Here is a 25288-nt window from a genome sequence, read left to right as displayed (position 1 = left end):
CATTTCACTAACATGTAGTATTCTTTGCAGGTCATCTTGGGTTGGTGCTCTCAAGTACACTTGCTCATACAGTCGAATGATTCCTTTGCAGAATCTAAGTAAGCACTCCAATGTTGTACTACTTCCTATTTTGATATATTCATCGACCGCATCTGCTGCCACACCATATGCTAACATTCGCATTGATGTGGTACATTTTGCTAATGGTGATATACCTTCTTTGTTGGTGGCATCAACTCGTTGGGTGAAGTAGTTATCACTACTTGAAAGGTCTCCAACGATTCGAAGGAAAACGTGTTTTTGCATCCGGTATCGACGACGAAACATTGCATCGTCATATGTAGGATCATTGGCAAAGTAGTCGTCAATGAGTCTTTGGTTAGCTGCTGCATGATCTCTATTTAAATATTTTCTTGTACGAGATCCACTACTTGATCCACTACCATCCTCTAGTTTTTTTCGACTCTGAATAAATCGGTTGACGATATAAGTGTCTTCAGCATCACGTTTTTGGAAGTAGGCTTCCATATCAAAACCAAGAGGATCCATTGATAGTTTTTGGTGATATTGGAAGTAGATATAAATGCAATTTGAGATATTGGAAGTAGATCTGAATGCAATTTATGATATTGGTAGTAGATATGAATGAGATTTGTGATATTAGAAGTAGGTATGAGTCTCTATATATAAGATAGTGGAGATAGTGGAGATAATAGTTAAAGTCAGTGATGGTTTAATTATTAAAGTCACGGATGGTGAAGCAACACTGACAAATAGTAAAGATAGTGGAGATAATAGTTAAAGTCAATGATGGTTTATTTAAAGCAACACTGACAAATAGTGGAGATGGTGGAGATAATTATTAATGGCAAATAGTATGTGAATTATTAAAGCAAATAAGTCACGGGGGACTAGACAACACTGACAATTAAAGTCACGTATTATTAAAGTCACGTGTAATTATTAATGGGCAAATAGTGTGTGGTGGACAGTTAGTAATGGGCACACAGTGAGGAAGACCATAGAATAGTATGTGAAATTAAAGTTTGTGAAATAAGTCACAGGGCAAATAGTATGCATAATTATTAAAGCAAATAGTGAGGAAGACCATAGAATGGGCACACAGTTAGTAATGGGCAAATAGTATGCATAATTATTAAAGCAAATAGTTTGTGAAATAAGTCACGGGGGACTAGACAACACTAGGGACTATCACTGAGGACTAGACAACACTGACAATTATTAAAGTAAACACTGGGGACTAGACAACACTGACAATTTTGACCGAATACAAACAAATATTAGGGAAATTAATTTCCAAACAGCTCATGCTCCAAGTTTTCCAACAGATCTTTTTTCCTGTCATCGAGATGCTCTTGGGAACTTAACTTTATGTACATGTCCATTTTCTTCAATCTATTTTTCTCTTGTTGCACTGCGGTGTACTTTTCCATTTTTTCGGTGTACTCTTTAAAGTGTTCCATCTCTTGCACCTTCATTTCTTTGAATTGAACCCACTCCTTTTCCATCTCCTCCAAGCCAGCGTCCTTGATTTTCTTTTTTCCTTTTTTTTAGCTGCCTCCCTACCCATTGGACGAGCACTAGATCCTACAGAGTCCTCGTGAGATCTCTTAGATCCATTACTTCCTGAGCCAACATTTCCTCTCACTTGACTGCCTCCCACTTGACTGCCATAACGAGGTTGATCACGGAGAGAGCGCCATTCTTCCATTAAAGTAAATTGAACATTCTTCCCACATGCATATATTTCCTGGGCTTTTGCCAACACATCATCTTCCGACCAACCGCTTGCTTGCTGACACTTAGCGGTATCATATGCACCAACCCATTTATTTATTAATTTGCTCATATAATTAAAACGGTTTCGGCATGAAATGACATCGCGTGGAGAATCGAATGAGCAATGGTTATTACAATACTCAGCAATTTTACCCCAATATGCTTCACTTGTCTGGTTTCTCCCGACAACACTGGATGTTCCATATTTTATCCACCCACTAATTAACACCAAATTTTGTTCAGTGTTCCATGATGGTTGCTGGTTTTTCTTGCTCTTAGGAGTTGTATCCTCTGGAGTGACTTCATTAGATCTTGTCATTCCACCACGATTTATTTGTGATGAAAATTCAGGATATTCACCAAGACTCTGAAAATTTTCATTCATCATCGGCATATAACCATTAAATGGGGGTGTTTGAGATGGATATCCCATCATAGATCTATAATATGGATGAAAGTTGTTTGGAACAGAGGATGGGTGTTTGAAATTTGAGGCAAAACCAAAATTAGGCATGTTTTGAGGAGTTTGGTTGAGAAATTGATTTGGGTTTTGAGGATGTTGGTTTGGAAATTGATTTGGGTGTTGATAATTGTTGGGATTTTGGTAGTTAAGTGGGTAATCAGAAGAATTTTGGGTGTTGAATTGATTGTTATTGGGATCCATTTCACTAATCCAAGACTAAAACTTCAAAAGAAAGGCTAATAATAAGATTAAGAGAGTGAAAAACTTGATTTTTTTTCTGTGTCCAAATGAAATGATCCAAGTCTCTATTTATAGAGAAAAAAAATCACGAATTTTGGTAAAAAAAAAATATATTATTTCCACCGAAATAATTGAGTGCAAAATAGGAAGATAATAAAAATCCAACCAGCCAGTAAAAACGTGCCACCTGTCCTAATCCCCCCACTTGGCTTTCTCTCTCCGCGCTCATCTGTTTGCGACGCGCCCTGTCGGCGCGCGTAACGCACGCGCCAAATTTCACACAATTGCAGCGCGCCGCGTGTCTCGTGCTTGCAGGATTCAACTTGTTGAATTCATTCATCACCCAACTCCTCCATGTCATGTTCAATAGGCATCACTCCAATGGTTCAACAAGCTTCAACAAGGTTCAACAAGGGCCATTGGAGATGGTCTTATGCTTATATTTTTTTCTCTTAAAGTCAAATGAAATTAACATAAATATTTACCATCAAAGCACAAGATGTGCATGGAGTAGAAACCAAGAAAAGTGACACACATGTACCACAAAGCCAAACCGGCTAATCAAGATGAAAAATCGCTAATTGGTCATTCCAGGACAAACTAATGAAATTACCCATCAAACATGCAAATCAACTGATAAATTATAAAACGTAACTTTAATCTATTATATACTAATGTTGAGAAGGATCTTAGAACCAATCGCGACTTTGTCACAATTTTGATTTTCAATGATTCATCTATGATTGTTTTTAGAGGAATAAATAGTCAATTTAGTCACTCAACTATCACTCTTTCACGAGTTTGATCTATAAACTTTTAAAATGAACTAAAGGATCCTTAAAACCATACTTTATAAAATGGAAAATGTTAACAAGTGCCCCCGGGCACTGGTTAAGGAAGCTAAAAGAAGAAAGTTGTTTTGGACCGGCCAAAAGGATTCTTGGCCCATTAACTTAGGCCTAATATCTTTCAAAGCCCAAACTCCACGTTTGGCGTTATTGCTCGCAACATACCCTCTCCTCGCGAGGGGGGTGCACAAAGCAAACGAGACCGGTTCAAACGAACCCCAACGTCTCTTTGCACGTTCTGCATGTTCCCACCATAAACTCTCTGGCGGTTACACTTCCCACGATTTTGTAACCGCCAGAGCCAGGTGTGCCTCCTCAACGGCTCTGCAGCCCTCCACCTCTATAAATAGGGGACTCAATGTAGTCCCCAAGGTAGAACTCTTTCTTCCTCTAAAAACCCTCACTCTCTGATCTCTACTGACTTGAGCGTCGGAGTGCCTGCAGGTATACACCCCTCATCCGCTCCAAGAAGCATTCCAACACATCCCTACCACCGTAGCAACCACCGCATACAAAGCACCGGCAGTCACCTTCTGATCAGGTACGATCAGTGGCGCCGTCTGTGGGAAAATATAAGCTCCCCCATTTTTACACTTCTAAAAACCAAAGCTTTTCACAAAAACTACCATGACTGCCAACGGTGCCAATTCCCGGTTACGAAGTGAGGTGCATAACCTTCAACAGGATGGCATGACAACTACAACTTCACCCATGGAGACAAACCAAGAGGAACCAACTCACATGGTTCCTCTCCCAAAGAGGCTTTTGCAAGGTCCCCCACGACCTACGGAGACGCCCAAAGACACCACACCAACCAGCGTCCTCGTTGGTAACCTGATCCGCACGGTTCAACGACAGACGTCGTTAACCGAGGAACAGAACCGACACTTGATGGATCTGGAGCAAGCACGCCACATCGCCTCAACCAGGCGGACTTCTTCCCCAACACATAGCAGAAGGGGAATGAGCCCTCCCAAGCCCCGTTCCAGATCCCCCCGGCGCTCCGTAAGCATCAGATCTCCGAGCTACATCAGGAGATCATCAAGGAGGTCACCAAGATGATCTTCTCCCAGGCGATCACCACTAAGACGATCTCCCCCGAGAAGGTCCCCGCCTAGGCGAGGCAGAAGCTCTTGGTCTCCCTCCGATTCTGAGGACACTCGCGACGCTCGCTACAACCGTAGCGCTTATGGTACGTTCACGCGACGCATCCGAGAAGCTCCTATTCCTCGCGGACTGGAAAAGCCTTCGCAAATGGACTCATACAACGGGACGACCGATACGGATGAGCACATTGAGAACATCGAAGCAGTTCTCACTTATAGGTCGGTGCGAGGCGCCGTCAAATGTAAGCTCTTCGTCACCACGCTAAGACGAGGAGCGGTCACATGGTTCAAGAACTTGAGGAGAAACTCCATCGACTCATGGAGCAACCTCTGCAACGAGTTCATAACCCACTTCACCGCGTCAAGGACGCAACCGGAAACGGTGGCTTCCCTCGAAGCCATCGTCCAAGGAAGAAACGAACCCCTCCGAGACTACATCGAGAGGTTCAACAAAGAAGCTATCCAGGTAAGAGGTTCCAATGAGACAATGAAGTTGTACCTCATTGCCAAAGGTCTACACGAAGAGACACACGTGAAGAAAGCTGTCATCTTGGATCGCCCAAGGACTCTCAACGAGTTCCTAGCGATCGCCAAGATCTACATTGCCTACGAAGAGGCCTTGTACGCGGACAACCTCAACAAAGTCAGGAAGGAGGAGCCTGCTGCTGAATCCTCCAAAAAGCCCTTCCACGAGAAAAAGAAGGAAGGCAAAGCTGCTCGGAAAAGCAAGAGGCCCAGCGGCCACTTCACCGAGTACACTCCATTGGCCATGTCAAGGGAGAAAATCCTCGCTGAGATCGCTGTAGCCGATCTAGCAGAAGTCGGCATCAAGCCGCCAAAGGCTCCATCTCAGGAGAGGAAGGGGGTCGACAAAACAAAATATTGTCGGTTCCACAAATGCCACAGACACACCACCGGTGACTGCGTCCATCTGAAGGATGCCATTGAACTACTCATCCAGAGGGGATGGCTCAAGCAGTGCGTGAAAAATCCAAAAACAGAAAGGAAAGTCGTCGAGCTCATCGGTGATGGTTCTGAGCACGGAAGGACCATCGCCATGTCCGTGGAACACTTCGATGATTTCCCTGACAACGTGGAAATCACCCCTTATTCATGCACCTGAGAGCAGTTCCCTACTGCCAACATCATCACCGGAGGAACACTGAACATCTCCATGGGCAGCATGAAGAGGAAATTTGAAGAGCTCATGAGCGTCAATACCATGGCCCCCTCTACTCGAGGAGGAAGGCCACCTTTGGCGTTCTACGACTCTGAACTACCTGGTGGGGCTTCAAATTATGTCATCCCTTTGCTCGTACGAGCATCGATGGCCAATGCAGATGTCCGACGAGTCCTGATAGACACAAGGGCCTCATGCGACATCATGTACACCAACCTGTTCAAAACTCTCCAACTAACGGAGAAAAACCTTTCTCCCTACGTTGGGGATGAACTCTACGGCTTCAACGGCTCATCTACTCAACCATGGGGGTACGTAGAGCTACTGGTCACCTTTGGCGAGGGGGAGGCCAAGAAAACAATAAAGATCACATTCTTGGTGATCGACTGCCAGTCTCTCTACAACTGCATTATAGGGAGAACCGGGCTCGCCCAGCTAGGAGCCGCATGTTCAACCGCTCATCTGAAGTTGAAGTACCATGCGAAGGATGGCATCATCGCCTCCCTCGGCGGAGACATCGAAGCTGCAAGAAGATGTTTCCTCCAAGCCAACAAATCTCAGAACTCGGTTTCCCAATCCAGCAAACCTGCTGAGGGCAAAGGGAAAACTGCTGCGAGTACTCTGGACGCCAACTTGGTCGAGCTTGACCCCAGGTTCACCAAGGAGGACCTGAAGGAACAAAAACGGGAAAAGAAGGATCCGCTCAACGCAAAACTTCTTAGACCTGGACCTGATGGTGAGTTCGAGCTGGTCCCTTTTGGAAGCGACCCCTCGAAGAACTTCAAAATAGGCAAGGATCTCCGTGAACTTGTCAAGAACCAGCTGATCGCCTGCCTTAGGGAGAACGCCGATCTATTCGCATGGAGCGCGGCCGATATGCCCGGAATCGACCCTAGCGTCGCCTGTCACCAGCTGATAGTAGATCCCGGAGTTAGCGTTGTAGCCCAGCGACGTAGAAAGCAGTCTCCTGAAAAGTCAGAGGCTGCAGAAAAAGCTGTAAAAGTCCTCCTTGAGGCAAATTTTATTTCTGAGGCCAAATACACTACCTGGCTCTCCAGTGTTGTACTTTTCAAGAAATCTAATGGAAAATGGCGTATGTGTGTTGACTATACCGATCTTAATAGGGCCTGTCCTAAAGACGCATATCCTCTTCCTAACATCGATAAACTCGTAGATAATTCCTCCGGCTATAGACTTTTATCCTTCATGGACGTCTATTCTGGGTACAATCAGATACCCATGGCTGAAGAAGATAAAATGAAAACAGCCTTCATGACCGAATCAGGGAACTATTACTACAATGTAATGCCCTTCGATCTACGAAATGCGGGGGCTACTTATCAATGTATGATGAACAAAGTCTATGACAAGACACTTCTGGGCGACATTCTCGAAGTTTACATGGACGACATGATCGTAAAATCCCAACAAGAGGTGGATCATGCGGCCCATCTCAGAAGAGTGTTCGAACAAACTCGAAGTACAACATGCGACTCAACCAAGCGGGTAAGTTCCTTGGTTTCTATCTGACAGAAAGAGGAATTGAAGCGAACCCAGATAAATGTCGCGCATTTACTGAGCTTCCAACACCGCATTCCAAGAAGTGCATCCAAACGCTCAACGGAATGCTGACCGCTCTCTCTTGGTTCGTGGCTAAATCCGCTCAACACACACTTCCTTTCTTCAAACTTTTGAGGAAAGAAACGAAGTACGAATGGACGGACTAGTGCGAAACCGCCTTGAAGCATCTCAAAGAAACGCTCTCTGCTCCACCAGTGCTATCGCGACCCGATCAAGGTGAAATACTATACTTATACCTCTATGTTTCCTCTGACGCGGTAAGCACCGTCCTCATCAGAGAAACGACGGAGGGACAGAAACTGGTATACTTCACCAGCAAAGCATTGTTGGGACCTGAAACAAGGTACCAGAGAATTGAAAAGGTAGCTCTCGCACTCCTCACCGCAGCTAGAAGATTGAGGCAGTACTTCCTAGCACATACAGTGATAGTCTGGACGGACCAACCCATCAGACAAATCTTAGGTCGCCCAGACGTAGCCGGTCGGATGATGAAATGGTCACTCGAACTATCCGAGTTCAACATACATTACGAATCCAGAAAGGCACTGAAGGCACAAGTGTTCGCCGACTTTCTCGCCGAGATGACTTTCCCAGCCGAGGAAAGCTCTGAAGAATGGACCGTCTTCGTAGACGGATCATCCAACTCTAAGGGAAGCGGAGCTGGAATAATCATAGAAGAAAACAAAGGTATCATTGTCGAAATTTCCCTCGCTTTAGCTTTCCCTGTCACCAATAACACTGCAGAATACGAGGCCTATCTGGCTGGCTTACGGACCGCCAAAGACTTAGGAGCCAAAAAGGTGAAAATCTTCACCGACTCACAACTAGTGGCTTCCCAAGTCACAGGAGAATTCCAAGTAAAGGAAGACCACCTCCAAAAATATGTCCAGTTAGTACTAGAGAAAATGAAAGAATTTGAAGCCGTTGAAGTAACTCACGTTCCTCGCGAACAGAATACTCCGGGCGAACATTCTTTCGAAACTCGCAAGTACGCGAACTGCGAACGGAAACAAAACAGTGATACAGGAGGTCATCGGCGAACCAAGCATCCAGGACAAAGGGGCTCTACCTCAAGAGATCAATTCGATCATCGAGATGGAAGACTGGAGAGGACCCATCTCTCGCTACATAGAGAATGGCGAACTCCCTGCTGACCCACAAGAAAAAACGAGGTTGAAACGAAGAGCCTGCTCATTCACTTTAGTGGAAGGAGCCTTATACAAAAGAGGCTTCATCACTCCGCTGATCAAGTGCCTAGGCCTAATGAGACCCAAGAAGTCCTCGCCGACGTCCACGACGGCATTTGCGGACAACACCTTGGTGCGAAAGCTCTCGCAAAAAAGGTCTTACGAGCAGGTTACTGTTGGCCTACTATGTTAAAAGACGCCCAAGACTACGTGAACCTCTGCGATAAATGCCAGAGACACGGGGACATGCACCTAGCACCCCCTGCTGGGCTAACATCCTTGGTTTCCCCTTGGCCTTTCGCATGGTGGGGCATCGACCTTTTGGGACCATTCCCCAAAGCCGATGGACAGCTAAAGTACCTAGTGGTCGCAATCGATTACTCAACCAAATGGATCGAAGCCGAACCATTGGCCAAGATCACAGCTAAAAACGTACTCCGTTTCTTCAAATAAAACATCCTAGCAAGGTTTGGAGTACCATCATTAGTGATATCCGACAATGGTACACAGTTCACGGACCAAAGGTTCCAAGACTACCTAAGGAATATCGGCATTAAACAAAGCTTCACCTCCGTCGAAGACCCTCAAGCCAACGACCTCGCCGAGGCCGCAAACAGGGTCATTCTACGAGGAATACGAAGAAGGCTAGAAAACTCCAAAACCCAATGGGTTGAGGAATTACATGCGGTCCTTTGGGCCTACAGAACTACTCCCCATTCCACAACTGGCGAGTCACCTTTTCGACTTACGTACGGGACAGAAGCGGTCTTACCCATTGAGCTAACTGAACTCACATGGCGTACTGACGCTAGCACTGACTTCCCAGCCAACACGACGAATCTACGTGAAGAGCTCGAATTCGTCGACGAAGTCAGGATCGGGGCGACCTTGCGAGAAGTGTAACGCCCACTTTTTCATAATTATTATTTGAGTGAATTATTGCATTTTATTAGAATATTATTATTATTATTGTTATTATATTTATATTGGTGGAATATATGTTAATAGTTGATAATATAAGTATTATTCTTAAGTGGGGGAGAAATATTATTATTAGTAGAAATAATTAATAGGGGAAAGAGTAGGATTGTGGTGAGAAGAGCAATTAGGGAAAGAATAAAATCTGTAAGTGAGAAGGAAAAATTAGAACGCGTACAACTGAGAAAAGAGGATAGAAAGAAGAGAAGTCAGAGATAACCCTAAGAACGAAGAACGCGGCTGTTGGATTTCAGAAACATAATCTAAGGTAAGGGTGAGACTAACTCTCATTATTAACAAGTTTTGATTCATAGGAAGTAGTCAATTGTTGTAGGTTTAAGGGATTGGGATTAGGTCAAAAATCGTTAAAAGTTGAAGAATTAAGTGAACTTTGATGTAGTCTGATGTAGAAAGATGTTAATTGGTCATAGAAAACGTTTAGATGTTGATTTATAATGAATTGGGGGCCTGGGTATTGAGAATTGGATGACTGAGATGTGTTGCAGAGCTGCGACAGAACCCTGTTCTGTCATCGCTTCTTGTACTTAAGGCTTAAGGCTTTACTCTTCACTTCTTGTACCTTGTGCTGTGAGTTGGGTTGCTTCTGATTAACCATCACCTTAGGTTTTGGTACTTCAGAAGCAGTAACTGTCTTCTTCTGAAACTTAGACTTCAGAACCCCAGATTTTGGTTTCACCAGACTCTGAGGAATAGGTTCTGATCTTTTCAGGATCCTAACCTTTGAAGTCTTGGAATCAGATTTGATCATAGCCTTTAACTTAGAGTTCTTTGGCTTTGAAGTAATCTTAGCCTTAGAACTAGAAGCTTCAGGTTCTGATTGAACAACAGTTTCCAACTCAGCCCCTTCTGGTACAAAGAAGGTTTTCAGTCCTTCCTTGATGCATTCACAACAAGATTTTAGATTGGTTTTCTCAAGTTTCACTTCTGGAAAACCAATTCCTCTGCCATTGTTCTTGTAAATGCTATAAATCATAGAAGCTACTCTGCTTCTGTCAATGCCAGATATAATAAAATCTTCAAGAGCAATTTCATGGTTACTTAAAGGTTTTTCATTACACTTTTCTTGTAGCTTCTGACATAAGAACCTGAGCTGATCTTCATATGTTTTACACATGAAGTCAAAGCCCCTAAGTCCTTGTTCAGAAGCTTTCAGATCCAATAGAGTTGATTTTTGCTGTTGTACCAACTCAGCATATTTTTCTTTTAAATCCTTCAACTCATTGGTTCTTACTTCAAAATGTGTAAGAAGTTCTTTAAGTGACTCAACAAGTTCATCTCTGGGAATTTTGGAATATACCTCGTTTTCATCTTCTGAGTCTGAATCTGATCCAGCTTCTGAAGTTGCTGTTGCTACCAACCCAACAGCTACCTTTGCATTTTCATCAGCTTCCTCTTTATCAGATCCAGATTCACTACCCAAATCATCCCAGGTTGCCATTAAACTCTGCTTAATCTGCTTCTTAAATTTGCTTGGTTTGAATGTAGACCTTTTTGACTTGTCCTTTGACTTTTCTCTCTGAAGATCAGGGCATTCAGCAATGAAGTGTCCCGGCTTCTTACAGTTGAAGCATCCCTTCTGATCTTCTTTCTTTGAGCTTCTGGAGTTACCCCTTCTAGAGAGAAACTTTCTGTTCTTCTTGGCCAGATATTGAAGTCTGTTTGAGAGCATGGCCATTTCAGCAGCATCTGGTTCAGAATCTGAACTTGACTGTTCTTCCTCTTCAGATTCAACCACTTTGAGAGCTTTTGATGACTTGCCTTTGGATGGAAGAGCTATTGATTTACTCTTCTTAGTAGACTCATGTTCATTAAGACTTAACTCATGAACTTTGAGAGAACTAACAAGATCTTCGACACTTAAAGTGTTTAAATCTTTAGCTTCCTCAATGGCAGTCACCTTTGGTCTCCATCTGGCAGGTAAGCTTCTGAGTATCTTGCTTACATGATCAGAAGCAACATAGCTCTTCTTTAGAATCTGTAGCCCAGAAACTAAGGTTTGAAACCTTGAGTACATCTCCTCAATAGTTTCATCATCCTTCATCTTGAATAACTCGTACTGATGTACAAGCAGGAGAGCCTTTGCTTATTTGACCTTCTTGCTCCCTTCATAATTCGAACAGAGAGAAGCAAACATAGCTTTAGCAGTGGATTTGTCACTCATCTTCATGTATTCTGCTTTGGGTATGGCAGTGACAAGGGCTCCTCTGATAATATGATGCTTCTTGTAGAGTTTCCTCAGTTCTAGAGTATGTTTCTTTCTATCCACAGCAGCTCCTTCTTCATCAAGGACTAAATCACCAACACCATCTTCCAGAATATCCCATAATTCTTCATCTAGGCTCATGATGTAACTGTAAAAGTTGGTCTTCCACCAAGAGAACTCTTCAGCATCTCCATTGAATTTTGGAATCTTTCCAACACTGGATTTCTTACTATCACTATAATCATGTGAGACATGTTTATAGCTAGTATCACCAGAACCATTAGGAGGAGGAGTAGATGTGACACCCTAAATCCCAAAAATAATTATAACTATTATTTAATTAAAATATAGTTTGATTCGCAGCGGAAAGTGCCAACAAAAAAACTTTTCTCATAATATAAGAATTCTTCCACAAGATTTAGGATATCACATCGACTCATAACAAACATAATTCATATTTCACTTCATTAAAAATTATAGTAATAATAACATCAAATCTTTTTCTTTTGAAAATATTTCATTTTACATCATAGACAATGGTTTTCTTGCACAAAATTAAATAAGTAAGCATATCCCTTTTCCCGTGTCACTATCAGAGCGGTGCTTTTCCCCAAAATAATCGACGACACAAGACAAGTCCTCACGAAAGGCATGCACTTGACTCCAAGACTCATAACCTATATAACTACGGTTTCGCAACCGCAGGGCCAAGCCAGCAAACACAAACAACGAAGGGGTGAGTTCCGAGAACATGTAATAGTATAAAAAAAATGAGAAGAACACGTAAGCAATTAAGTCAAAGTCGTTTCACATCACAAACATAATATTCAGAACCTTGAAGAATATACTATATCATCTCAATCTATATTAGTAGAAAATATCATTACAACTTAAGAACCAAAAAAAAACTTCACAAACACAATGTCACAATTCAATTCCAACTAGTCACAACACATGTAGTTACCAATAACCATCTTCATAAGAACATCAACAAATAATCACCTTCATCGTCCCACGCAATTACATTAATAGACATCACAAAGTAATTCGTTAAAACATCACAACTTAACAACTTGACTCGACAACACGACTCAACTTGACAATGCACTCTTAACAACTTAACAACTTAAATCATCGTGAAACTTCTTGATATGCAAATGCATGTGGTACCATTCAACAACATATATGAGCGTAATTAGGCTCTTCAACAAGTGAGCATAAAGCTGCCGGGCTTAAAGCCCCCAACGTATTTGAGCACAAGGCTGCCGGGCCTAAAGCCCCCAACTTTAATGAGCACAAGGCTGCCGGGCCTAAAGCCCCCAACTTTAATGAGCACAAGGCTGCCGGGCCTAAAGCCCCCAACTTTAATGAGCACAAGGCTGCCGGGCCTAAAGCCCCCAACTTTAATGAGCACAAGGCTGCCGGGCCTAAAGCCCCCAACTTTAATGAGCATGCAATGGACTCAACGCCTACAACTTAGACATCTTGAACTTCTTAAACAACTTATATGATTCCAATAATTTGGACAACTTCTTACGACTTCACAACTTAGACCGACACTTACAACTTTATGACATTAATGGTCAACAGCATCAAACGACAAACATCAACATCTTAAACATCACATCAACATAAGAATCATAAATAACACATATTTAAATCACACATCTTCCAAATAGCACTTCATTATATAACACATCTGTAAATAACATCATTATCAAATATACATCATTAAATAGCACTTCAGTTATACATCATCAATTAACACATCAATTTCACATCTTTACATACCACATCTTTAAACCATATACATCTTCAAATATCACATAGTCAAATAATATATTTCATTTACACATCTTAAAATAATACATTTAGCACTATGGTATCCAAGACACATCTATAAGGAGAATAAATCTTATTTCAAACACATTCAAAGATAGTAAGAATAATTTCAATTATTATCTCTATAAAATCACTTAAAAAAAATAAACTATTATTTATACTAGGCATACGGCACCACTATAATTCCAACTTCTAATACATAACATCACATCTATATCAATCATTAAATAAGTCATCAATCTAAATAGTTGCAGCAAATCAAGCATAAGCACCCACAAATTTATCCATGACTTCAAATACCACATATTCACATAGTTTAAATCAAGCAACACCTTAATAATGTTTCTAATTCTTCTTTTAACCTCCCACATCTAAATTTGCACATTAATTAATTATTCTCTCAAAGGGCTACAACCGTCGCGGTGAGCCCCGAATGAACTTTGGGAAATACGGCTTTCCTGTTCATCCCAATTAATTTACACTCATGATCTCGAACTCTTCTCTCTCACCCCATACCTGGATTGAAGCTTTCACATAATATAAGAGAACGTAGAAAACTCAACAGCAACAGCGATCTCGAACAAATGATTAAATACTGGTATTGTCTTCAACAATCATTGTGTCGCTGAATGAAAGATCCGGTGGAAAGATAGAACACAGATGATCAATTTCTCAATCCAATGATAAGTTAATAAGATCGCGACCGAGAGACGACGGTGATAATAGAATCACAAATAAAACTACCGTAAAACACTTCGCTTGGCTTGTGATTCGACATGATTCTATTTCTTTCGTCCTTAGGTGTAAAACCTAATAGGTAGTATGCTAGACTACTATTCTTTATTTATCATGTGCGGCACTAATTCGTTCATAGTTCTCAGGTGTATGTATTACTATTAGGTTAAATTGGCTATGTATATAGATGATGATTAAGCTATTGGGTCATATTCATATATCTACCGCTGACTTAAGCCCACGTGCCATCTAACTTTTCTAATTACATAAGTACATATGACTTTTATATTATCTTATTGTGGGCTTTGGGTGATTGTTGTTGTTGAGGTGATAAGGGTTTGTGTGGTTCTGGTGTTTGTTGATGAGGGCTTTCTAAAACAACTTTTTCAGAAGCATCTGCTTCTGGGGTTGTCTCATAGGCTTTTTCTGAGGTAGGCTTATCTTTAGGTAACTCACCTGAGTAGTGATGAACAAGATTGGAAAACAATTCTTCTAATTCTTAATTTTGCTCAAAATAAAATAAAGAAAATTAATTATCAAAATCGTTAATTTATATGAACTACTAAGACAAATTTGTACATTCAAATGCATAGTGAATTATCACATCATAATAAATATACATAAAATAATAATGTAATCATAATATTACTCAGATATAATAATAAGAAATTTGGGGCGTTACAACTCTCCCCTCGTTAAAGAAATTTCGTCCTCGAAATTTATAAAAATATTAGTGAATTAGCATCTATCTATTTTTTTTTTTTTAACAAAGCAACCAAACAATTTATCATCTAATAAGGAAATACCTAACGATGAATAATACAGTTTTTTTTTTTGGTACTATTCCAAAGGGTTCATTCACACAAGTAAGCATGGTACTCTATCCTCCTCAACCTATAAAACACAATATTAGCAATTAAAATCATTGCTTCTAATTATAATCATACATGTAAACAAGACAATAATCTCACCTTAAAATAAACAGATGTAAAATATTACCCCTTTTTTTTTTTTTAAGGTAAGTAGATACTTAATTATAAAGAAGAAACGCATGATGTAACCAACACAAGCAGGGCAAACAAATCAAGATGAACTAGCTATGATCTACCAAGAAATAAAAGTACAGTAACAAAACTCAAAGAATGGTATTACTTAAAAAAAAAAAACAACAAACCACATTTCTTAACCAAAATAAATTTACTACCCATGGGCTTTATAATTGCAAAAAGTAAAAATAAAAATAAAATAAAAAAAAATTCCCCCAAAAAGTTATGCACCTAAATTGCATATCAAGTTGTGTCAAATGTGACTTAAACTTATGACGGTTAACTCCTTGTAGTCAAAATGTACCCTTTGGAACTCTGTAGACATTGTCTTGAAACTAAATAAACTCCTTGTGCTCATGATCTAATTTCAAAGGTAGGAGTAGTAGCCTAGAGATACTCTAAACAGATAAACCACAATAATTCTCAAGACTTAAAAACAATACACTTTTTTTTTTTTTAATTACTAAAAGTTTCCACTTATGATCAACTACAAGAATTAACTAAATAAAGTCATTAAACCACTAAACTATTCCCCCCTCTATCTCAACTACCTATCGGCACCCATATCTTAACTTTGATAACCTTTAAAGCTTTTTAATCTTGTTACCCCCTTTTCTTTTCTATTTTTGAAATCAACTTTTTCTAACGTAAGTGAGTGCCCTAAACCGCAAAAATACAGTATAAACACTGAACCAGCAGGAAAACACAACCAAGAATGGTATAGACACCAACAACTATGCCCAATGACACAACAAATAGACTACTATCCAATGCACTACTCAAGGACAAGAAGGCTCTGAACATATCAAGTTAGAAACAACTTAGCAGTCTAATGAGCCCATCAAACAAACACACACTACAAACAACCTGAAGCAAAACAACAAAAGCTACACAAGGACTAATTACAAACGCCAACACAGATCAACATTATATCACCCAACTCATCAGCACAAAAACTGTCACAACAATTGTACCATATTTTCACGTATAATACAACCAAGGAACATAGACACGTAACACAATAAAATATTCAAGCAATCACACAAGAAATCATGAAAACAAGACTGACACATTACCCACATGGCCTGATTGGACAGACCTGCTCTGATACCAATTGTGACACCCTAAATCCCAAAAATAATTATAACTATTATTTAATTAAAATATAGTTTGATTCGCAGCGGAAAGTGCCAACAAAAAAACTTTTCTCATAATATAAGAATTCTTCCACAAGATTTAGGATATCACATCGACTCATAACAAACATAATTCATATTTCACTTCATTAAAAATTATAGTAATAATAACATCAAATCTTTTTCTTTTGAAAATATTTCATTTTACATCATAGACAATGGTTTTCTTGCACAAAATTAAATAAGTAAGCATATCCCTTTTCCCGTGTCACTATCAGAGCGGTGCTTTTCCCCAAAATAATCGACGACACAAGACAAGTCCTCACGAAAGGCATGCACTTGACTCCAAGACTCATAACCTATATAACTACGGTTTCGCAACCGCAGGGCCAAGCCAGCAAACACAAACAACGAAGGGGTGAGTTCCGAGAACATGTAATAGTATAAAAAAAATGAGAAGAACACGTAAGCAATTAAGTCAAAGTCGTTTCACATCACAAACATAATATTCAGAACCTTGAAGAATATACTATATCATCTCAATCTATATTAGTAGAAAATATCATTACAACTTAAGAACCAAAAAAAAAACTTCACAAACACAATGTCACAATTCAATTCCAACTAGTCACAACACATGTAGTTACCAATAACCATCTTCATAAGAACATCAACAAATAATCACCTTCATCGTCCCACGCAATTACATTAATAGACATCACAAAGTAATTCGTTAAAACATCACAACTTAACAACTTGACTCGACAACACGACTCAACTTGACAATGCACTCTTAACAACTTAACAACTTAAATCATCGTGAAACTTCTTGATATGCAAATGCATGTGGTACCATTCAACAACATATATGAGCGTAATTAGGCTCTTCAACAAGTGAGCATAAAGCTGCCGGGCTTAAAGCCCCCAACGTATTTGAGCACAAGGCTGCCGGGCCTAAAGCCCCCAACTTTAATGAGCACAAGGCTGCCGGGCCTAAAGCCCCCAACTTTAATGAGCACAAGGCTGCCGGGCCTAAAGCCCCCAACTTTAATGAGCACAAGGCTGCCGGGCCTAAAGCCCCCAACTTTAATGAGCACAAGGCTGCCGGGCCTAAAGCCCCCAACTTTAATGAGCATGCAATGGACTCAACGCCTACAACTTAGACATCTTGAACTTCTTAAACAACTTATATGATTCCAATAATTTGGACAACTTCTTACGACTTCACAACTTAGACCGACACTTACAACTTTATGACATTAATGGTCAACAGCATCAAACGACAAACATCAACATCTTAAACATCACATCAACATAAGAATCATAAATAACACATATTTAAATCACACATCTTCCAAATAGCACTTCATTATATAACACATCTGTAAATAACATCATTATCAAATATACATCATTAAATAGCACTTCAGTTATACATCATCAATTAACACATCAATTTCACATCTTTACATACCACATCTTTAAACCATATACATCTTCAAATATCACATAGTCAAATAATATATTTCATTTACACATCTTAAAATAATACATTTAGCACTATGGTATCCAAGACACATCTATAAGGAGAATAAATCTTATTTCAAACACATTCAAAGATAGTAAGAATAATTTCAATTATTATCTCTATAAAATCACTTAAAAAAAATAAACTATTATTTATACTAGGCATACGGCACCACTATAATTCCAACTTCTAATACATAACATCACATCTATATCAATCATTAAATAAGTCATCAATCTAAATAGTTGCAGCAAATCAAGCATAAGCACCCACAAATTTATCCATGACTTCAAATACCACATATTCACATAGTTTAAATCAAGCAACACCTTAATAATGTTTCTAATTCTTCTTTTAACCTCCCACATCTAAATTTGCACATTAATTAATTATTCTCTCAAAGGGCTACAACCGTCGCGGTGAGCCCCGAATGAACTTTGGGAAATACGGCTTTCCTGTTCATCCCAATTAATTTACACTCATGATCTCGAACTCTTCTCTCTCACCCCATACCTGGATTGAAGCTTTCACATAATATAAGAGAACGTAGAAAACTCAACAGCAACAGCGATCTCGAACAAATGATTAAATACTGGTATTGTCTTCAACAATCATTGTGTCGCTGAATGAAAGATCCGGTGGAAAGATAGAACACAGATGATCAATTTCTCAATCCAATGATAAGTTAATAAGATCGCGACCGAGAGACGACGGTGATAATAGAATCACAAATAAAACTACCGTAAAACACTTCGCTTGGCTTGTGATTCGACATGATTCTATTTCTTTCGTCCTTAGGTGTAAAACCTAATAGGTAGTATGCTAGACTACTATTCTTTATTTATCATGTGCGGCACTAATTCGTTCATAGTTCTCAGGTGTATGTATTACTATTAGGTTAAATTGGCTATGTATATAGATGATGATTAAGCTATTGGGTCATATTCATATATCTACCGCTGACTTAAGCCCACGTGCCATCTAACTTTTCTAATTACATAAGTACATATGACTTTTATATTATCTTATTGTGGGCTTTGGGTGATTGTTGTTGTTGAGGTGATAAGGGTTTGTGTGGTTCTGGTGTTTGTTGATGAGGGCTTTCTAAAACAACTTTTTCAGAAGCATCTGCTTCTGGGGTTGTCTCATAGGCTTTTTCTGAGGTAGGCTTATCTTTAGGTAACTCACCTGAGTAGTGATGAACAAGATTGGAAAACAATTCTTCTAATTCTTAATTTTGCTCAAAATAAAATAAAGAAAATTAATTATCAAAATCGTTAATTTATATGAACTACTAAGACAAATTTGTACATTCAAATGCATAGTGAATTATCACATCATAATAAATATACATAAAATAATAATGTAATCATAATATTACTCAGATATAATAATAAGAAATTTGGGGCGTTACAGTAGACATGTTTTTCTCAGATCTTTGACTGTTGCACGGTTAAGTGTTACACAACAGACCAAGGCTCTAGATACCAATTGAAGGTGAGAAAAAACACAAGAAGGGGGGGGGGGGGGTTGAATTGTGTTTTGAAAAATTCTTCGTTTCTCCTAAAAACTGAACACACTGATCAGAAGCTAAGTGAGACAGCTTCTGAAGTGATAATCAGAATCTAAATGCAGCGGAATAAAACAGAGAGAGAGAGAGAAGAAGAACGACACAAAACAATTATACTGGTTCCTTCCACAAACCGGAAGTAGTCCAGTCCCCCTTGCACTTCCAAGGAGATTTCACTAAGAGTAATATCTGATTACAATTGCTCAAGCACACAAGCAAGAGACTTCCTTTGCTCAAGCACACAAGCTAGAGACTTCCTGCTCAAGCACAACTGCAAGAGACTTCATAACTAAACAAAATTACACAGAAAATTGTTTAAGGTTGAACACTTGATATACAATCAGAGGTGCTCACAATACAAATCAGATACAGACTCAATGGACTTAAGAATTTCTAAGATATGACTTTGAGACACAGAAATTCTAAGTGAATGCAGAACAATTTCAGCAGAGATTTGGCACTTGTAAAAGTATTGAGAGTCTATTGTTCAGCATTACCAAAATCTCTAGATCTTCACTCCTTTATATAGAGGTGTGAAAGAGACGTTGTGAAATTGCCAGCACCCAAAGAGTCGTTGTTGAAGCTTGATCTTTCACCTTTGATCTTTTGCCTGATTTGGTTGTTGTCCTATGAAGAACTAATTTGAAATCCATTCCTTATCCAAAGGAACATCTATGCAGGCGAAGCCGTATTCTGGAGCTGTTTTCTTGCCTTGTAGCGTGGACACAAAACAGAGTAGTGGAGAACGTGGTTGTACAATTCGTACAAATGTCAACGCTTTCGTCCAAATTGCAAGCACATGCCTTCAAACATCTTTGAAATGACCGTTGCAAAATTCCACTAATCCTTTGTAGCATTTTCGAATCCAATAGACAGCTTTTGCAGTGATAATTCTTCAATTCTTGAATCTTTGCAAATCCACTTGATATTCAGCTTCTGGTGAAATAGCTTCTGATGAGGCAGCTTCTGATGATGCAGCTTCTGATGATATGACTTCTGCAGCTTCTGATGATGCAGCTTCTGATGATATGACTTCTGGACCTCTTGTCTTCAGGAGCACTATTCTTACTTCAGAAGCGACTTAACTTCAGGAGCACGTTGCCTTCAGGAGCGTCCAAGCTTCAATTATGTTGTTTCCTTTGCTCTATATTTGCTCATTCAGAACCAATGATGATGTACCTTTTTAATTATGGTCCTGTACACTTGAACAAATATTAGCTAGTCCAATTTACAATTTTTAATACCTTGTTATCATCAAAACTCTTTAAGTTTCATTGTTAAACACATTTTGTTCCAACAGATGTTGCTGTCTTGCCGTTGTTGTTGTTGTCCTAACATTAATAAATGATATAAATGATGAGTTATAAGAATGAATATGTTGCTTTTGGTAACTATAAAGTTGTTGACTACTTAGCTTTGTTAAATGATGTTAAAATGATGATATTAATGTTAGATGTATGCTGTTGATTATCTTTTTATGAATTATTACTTGTCATTAATGAATGTGAAATCTCACCCCTTCTGCTTGAAAATGTTGCCCTTCGTATGGGTAACTTGCAGTTAACCAGGACTAGCTGTGTTCGTAAGTAGACTCCTCACATCGTGTCTAGGATGCTCTGATACGTAACGGGATGGGGATTGTCTGATGCTTGTTTTTCCTTGTTACGTATTTTATTTTAATAATGTTGAAGTATTTTATGAAGACTAATTGAGATGTTAAGTTGTGGCCTTTTAATGCCAAGGATTTTATGAGATGATGTAAACTAAATTCCGCTGCATTTGATTATTGTTGGGAATGATGTATGTGATGCTCCGTTATGATGATAAACTCTGATAATTTTTATGAAATTTTTTAAGTTGGGAAAACGGGGTGTTACAAGAAGCAGCGCTAAAACAAAAAATAGCCGCTCGTCAGAGCAAGAAAATCATAAAAAGGGAATTCAAAGTAGGTGACCTCGTCCTCCGGCGAAACCAGAAAGATTCCGAAGAAGGGAAACTCGCCGCCAACTGGGATGGCCCATTCAGGATCCGGATGAAGACCGGGACGGGAGCTTACGGACTCGAAGACCTCCATCAAAACGCTATTCCAAGGACTTGGAATGCAGAAAAACTCAAAAAGTACTACACTTAGATGGCAGACAACGCCAAGTTACTCTAATGTACGTACTTAGTTCTATAGAACGAACTCATCGCTCCCCGTCGAGCAAATAAACGGAGGAGGAAAGTCGTGCCACTCCGAATCCAAAAAGAAAAAGGATGGCAGGAATTTACACAATAAATTCTCTTACACCTCAGTATGTACGCTTACCGCTCCGACATCACTGCTAAGCATGTTAGGTAGAACCCCAGCTCGCGATGGGTGTTTCACGCCTAGGTGCGTTGAACTTAGAAAATTCTCTCGTTCATCCACTGTTACACGTCCATAACTTTGGACACACATTTAGATAAACAATCTCTTAGATGTGCAATACTTCTGACTAACACTCTGCGTAAACAGTTAGAAACTTCCTGCCAAGCTCTTCCTCGTAAAACTATGCAAAGGTAAAACTTTCCAAATAAAGTAACTTACTACCTGGGAAGGAGAAAGGCAAAACTTTGATTTCATCAAGTCAAAGTGACAAAAAGTTAGGCGGGCATGCCGAACTCTCCAGTCATTAAGTCACTTTATCAAATTAATGACTGCGGGGGGTAGTCCATCCCACCATAGCAAAACAACCTTTGGCTTAAAAACCTCGCACTTCAAAAGCGAGCAACTTTACAAGTTGAACAAATTAGAGCATACGAATTATTGCAGTCTGTCGAACACACAAGATAGATAATTCGCTCCCAACAAATACTTTAAACAGTATCAAAAAGCCTCACAAAACTAGCATGTAAATTCAAAACATTATACTTGAAAGTAAATCATACATTTCAAACAAGTGTAATTGAGAATAATACTATTATATTATAAAGGTGCTAAAACCACTAAGGGCGCACAATGTTATTACAAACTTCGTTGTTAAAGAAATTAATTACAAGGCCTCATCAGGCCTGGGCTTCATCAACATGTCCATCTTCTTCCTCGGGATCAGGAGGCGGAGTGATCACCCCATCTTTCACCTCGCTAAGGGGATGAATTCCTTCGACATTCAGCTCGATACCCGGGTTCACCACCTTCAGCTGAGCCACCGCCCGATCAAAACCAAGCTGGAGGGCCTCCACCAAGCTTCCTTATAGCTCACCAATCCTGTCCACAAGGCCAGCACGCCGCAGGACAGCAAGGTCTTCCGCCTCATCCTCCCTCGGGAGGTCCGCTTTCCTCAGAGTTTCCTCCAAGGACGCCTTCTCATCAGCCAGCTTCCGAGAAGATGCAGCCGCTTACTCAAGAGCAGCCTGAACCTCTGACAACTACTCATTCAAAGAAGCAAGTTGACGGACACGCTCCTCAGCGACGGACCTCTTGCTCCTTTGATCTTCCTCAAGAGCAGCGACCCTGGCGGACAAGGCATCCCTCTCCCGCGCTAAAGCATCGACCCGAACTTCACTCTCCAGCGAAACGTTGTTCAGGGCAGCGGCGACCTCCAAAGCCTTCATAGTGGCAATAACCCCATCAGTTATCGCCTTACTCCGGCCAGCTGGACCCAGATCCTGGATAATCTTCAACTCAGGATCATCAAAGAAAAGGGTCGAATGGGGGCCACACAGCTCCGGCTCGGACCACACTTTGGGAAGCTGGAGGAAGTCTCCCTTTTCAGAGCGGACAGGAACGGCCTTGATCGGCGTGATTGGGTCCTCGGAGGGCACTCTCACCCTCTGCCTCTTCGCAGACTCCTGCACCGGCTCCTCAGGAGGCTCCTCACCTTCCAAATCCACCACTGGGCCAGAGGTTGAGCCAGAGCCGGAACCGGCTATAAGATGCTCCAAGGATTGGACATTCTTGCGTTTTTTCTTGGCCGAGATTTTCTTGCTCGCCGCATTAACAAGAGCCCCCAAATCTTTCATTTTTCCTACAAAACATAAAAGGGAAACTTTGTCAGATGAGGGGAACAAAACAAGGGCGTAACGAGAAAACAAGAATACAACAAATAAACAAGCAAACAAGAAGATGAAAGAAGATGAACTACCGAGACAATCCTCAAAATCCTCAGAAGTCAGCAACTCATGGGTATTGATGAGGCGGGGCTCTATTACTTGGGTCCCATCCGCACTCATCAGTGAGTTACCTCGTTTGTCAGTCTTAACCCTCTGTGGGAGAGACTGAACAAAGGCCCAAAGTTGTTGACGAAGGCCTTTCTCTTCGTCAGTCAGATTGGCAGTGGTTCGGCCATAATCCCTTGGCTCGTAAGCAAAGTGGTCCTAGGACCAACATAAATGGAAAGAAGGATGACGCTCAAAAACGCCATCCCTTGCGACCTCCAACAGATTGTTTAAACCAGCCGCACTTTTTGGTCGAACCAGAAAGAAACGCTCTTTGAAACTGCGAACCTTTCCGGCAAAAATCTCAAACATCTTCTGGTCTGGCGAAAAGAAACCCGGTCCGCACCCCGTTGTACGGTGAAGAAGGAGAAGAAGACATTCTTAGAGGCCGGGATGCGAAGATAATCGCACAGCAACTCAAAAGCCCTCATAAAGGCATAAAAGTTAGGATGGATCTGGGAAGGAGACAGTTTGGTCCAGCGAAGCATCTCTCGCTGAAAATTGGTAAAGGGGAGCCGAAAACCCATGTCTTTGAAGACAACTTCATACATCGGAAAAACATGGTCCCGATACTCCGAACACACTCGGTCTGATGTGCTCAGGAGGACCAACTCCCAATCCTTCGCGTCACCTATGACTCCGAAAGGAACTTCGCCCACACCATCCGCAGCGAAGACAGAATCTATTGCTAAAGGCTCTTCTCCCAGCCAAGAAATAGTGGATTTTCCCTCATCCACCATGGAAAACCTGAAAAGGCAAAGGGAAAAGTGAATCCAGCGTTCAGATCCACCCTTCCTTCACCTATCAGGTCGACCACGGCAAGGAAGGGGTCAGGACAATACCGACGGAAGACTAGGGAAACAGATCCAACTCAAACATCGAGGACCTACTCCCGGCAAACAGACCCGAAGCTTATGGGAGAAGCCTAAGCCTGTCACCAATGTTCTTCTAGATACTAATAGAAAACAGACAGCATATTCACAGAATCTTTTGATGCACGATGGAAACCGCCTTAATCAACGGCGGAAACCACCGAGTCAAAACTACTTCTGCCCTAGTAGCATGCATTCCTACGGTTTGTAAAAAGAACAAAAACTAAAAATGCAAAAACAAAGAGATAAGTCATCAGAGAATTACCTGTGAAGAAGAAAGGGTTGAAGTTGTGAGTGAAAGGCGAAAACTTGGAAGAACTTTGCTTTTGGAAACTATGGAAAAAATCTCTAAGTCTCTGAGAAGTTTGAAACGCAGCGACGTTCCAAACAGCATTTGAACTATTTATACTCGTTTCACAAACCACCCAAAAGTCACGAAGTCTATCCAGTGCAGCCCTTCACTTGCGACTCTTCCTCCAAAATACCGCTTCTACGGTCCAGATTCAATCAAACCAATTCATCCAAAGGCTCTGATCTTTTGCTACGGTTCTCCAAACGTCAGGATTTAATCAACGGTGATGATGACACCTCGGGAGTTCAAACCGAGAACACGCTGGAAACTATAGGTACTCAAGTACCACAAATAGCTTTCACACGTGTCACTCAGAAACCAAAGGTCATGTCTCCTCAACCTCTCCCTCGAGACGTTGGCATTAATTACGGAATGACATCCGACCAAACTTCTTGGCGAGGGAATCTTTCTGGACACGCAC

The 25288-nt window shown here is 40.6% G+C and overlaps 1 protein-coding gene, 2 long non-coding RNA genes and 1 pseudogene across 3 annotated transcripts; 1 reads left to right on the top strand and 3 right to left on the bottom strand.

The window, feature by feature from the left end:
• Nucleotides 1-1310: 1310 nt before the first annotated feature.
• Nucleotides 1311-2652, bottom strand: LOC146912705 (uncharacterized; annotated as a pseudogene).
• Nucleotides 2653-4605: 1953 nt separating this feature from the next.
• On the top strand, nucleotides 4606-5580 carry LOC146912704 (uncharacterized). Its single transcript, XM_085720767.1, has one exon. It carries the CDS (start codon nucleotides 4606-4608, stop codon nucleotides 5578-5580), a length of 975 nt encoding a protein of 324 aa, XP_085576893.1.
• Nucleotides 5581-12038: 6458 nt separating this feature from the next.
• On the bottom strand, nucleotides 12039-14274 carry LOC146912703 (uncharacterized). Its single transcript, XR_015016839.1, has 2 exons — nucleotides 13966-14274; nucleotides 12039-12292 (listed from the first exon to the last, which is right to left on the bottom strand). It is a non-coding gene; the product is annotated as an uncharacterized LOC146912703 (long non-coding RNA).
• A 2205-nt stretch (nucleotides 14275-16479) lies between these two features.
• LOC146912702 (uncharacterized) lies at nucleotides 16480-18716 on the bottom strand. Its single transcript, XR_015016838.1, has 2 exons — nucleotides 18408-18716; nucleotides 16480-16733 (listed from the first exon to the last, which is right to left on the bottom strand). It is a non-coding gene; the product is annotated as an uncharacterized LOC146912702 (long non-coding RNA).
• Between the last annotated feature and the right edge of the window lie 6572 nt (nucleotides 18717-25288).

Source organism: Medicago sativa, chromosome 6 (genome assembly GCF_051527215.1).
Source record: "Medicago sativa cultivar Bolivia chromosome 6, Bolivia_mono, whole genome shotgun sequence".
NCBI classification, from domain to species: domain Eukaryota; kingdom Viridiplantae; phylum Streptophyta; class Magnoliopsida; order Fabales; family Fabaceae; genus Medicago; species Medicago sativa.
The sequence above is the reverse complement of the archived record's forward strand: the minus strand, read 5'-3'. Positions and strand labels throughout refer to the sequence as shown.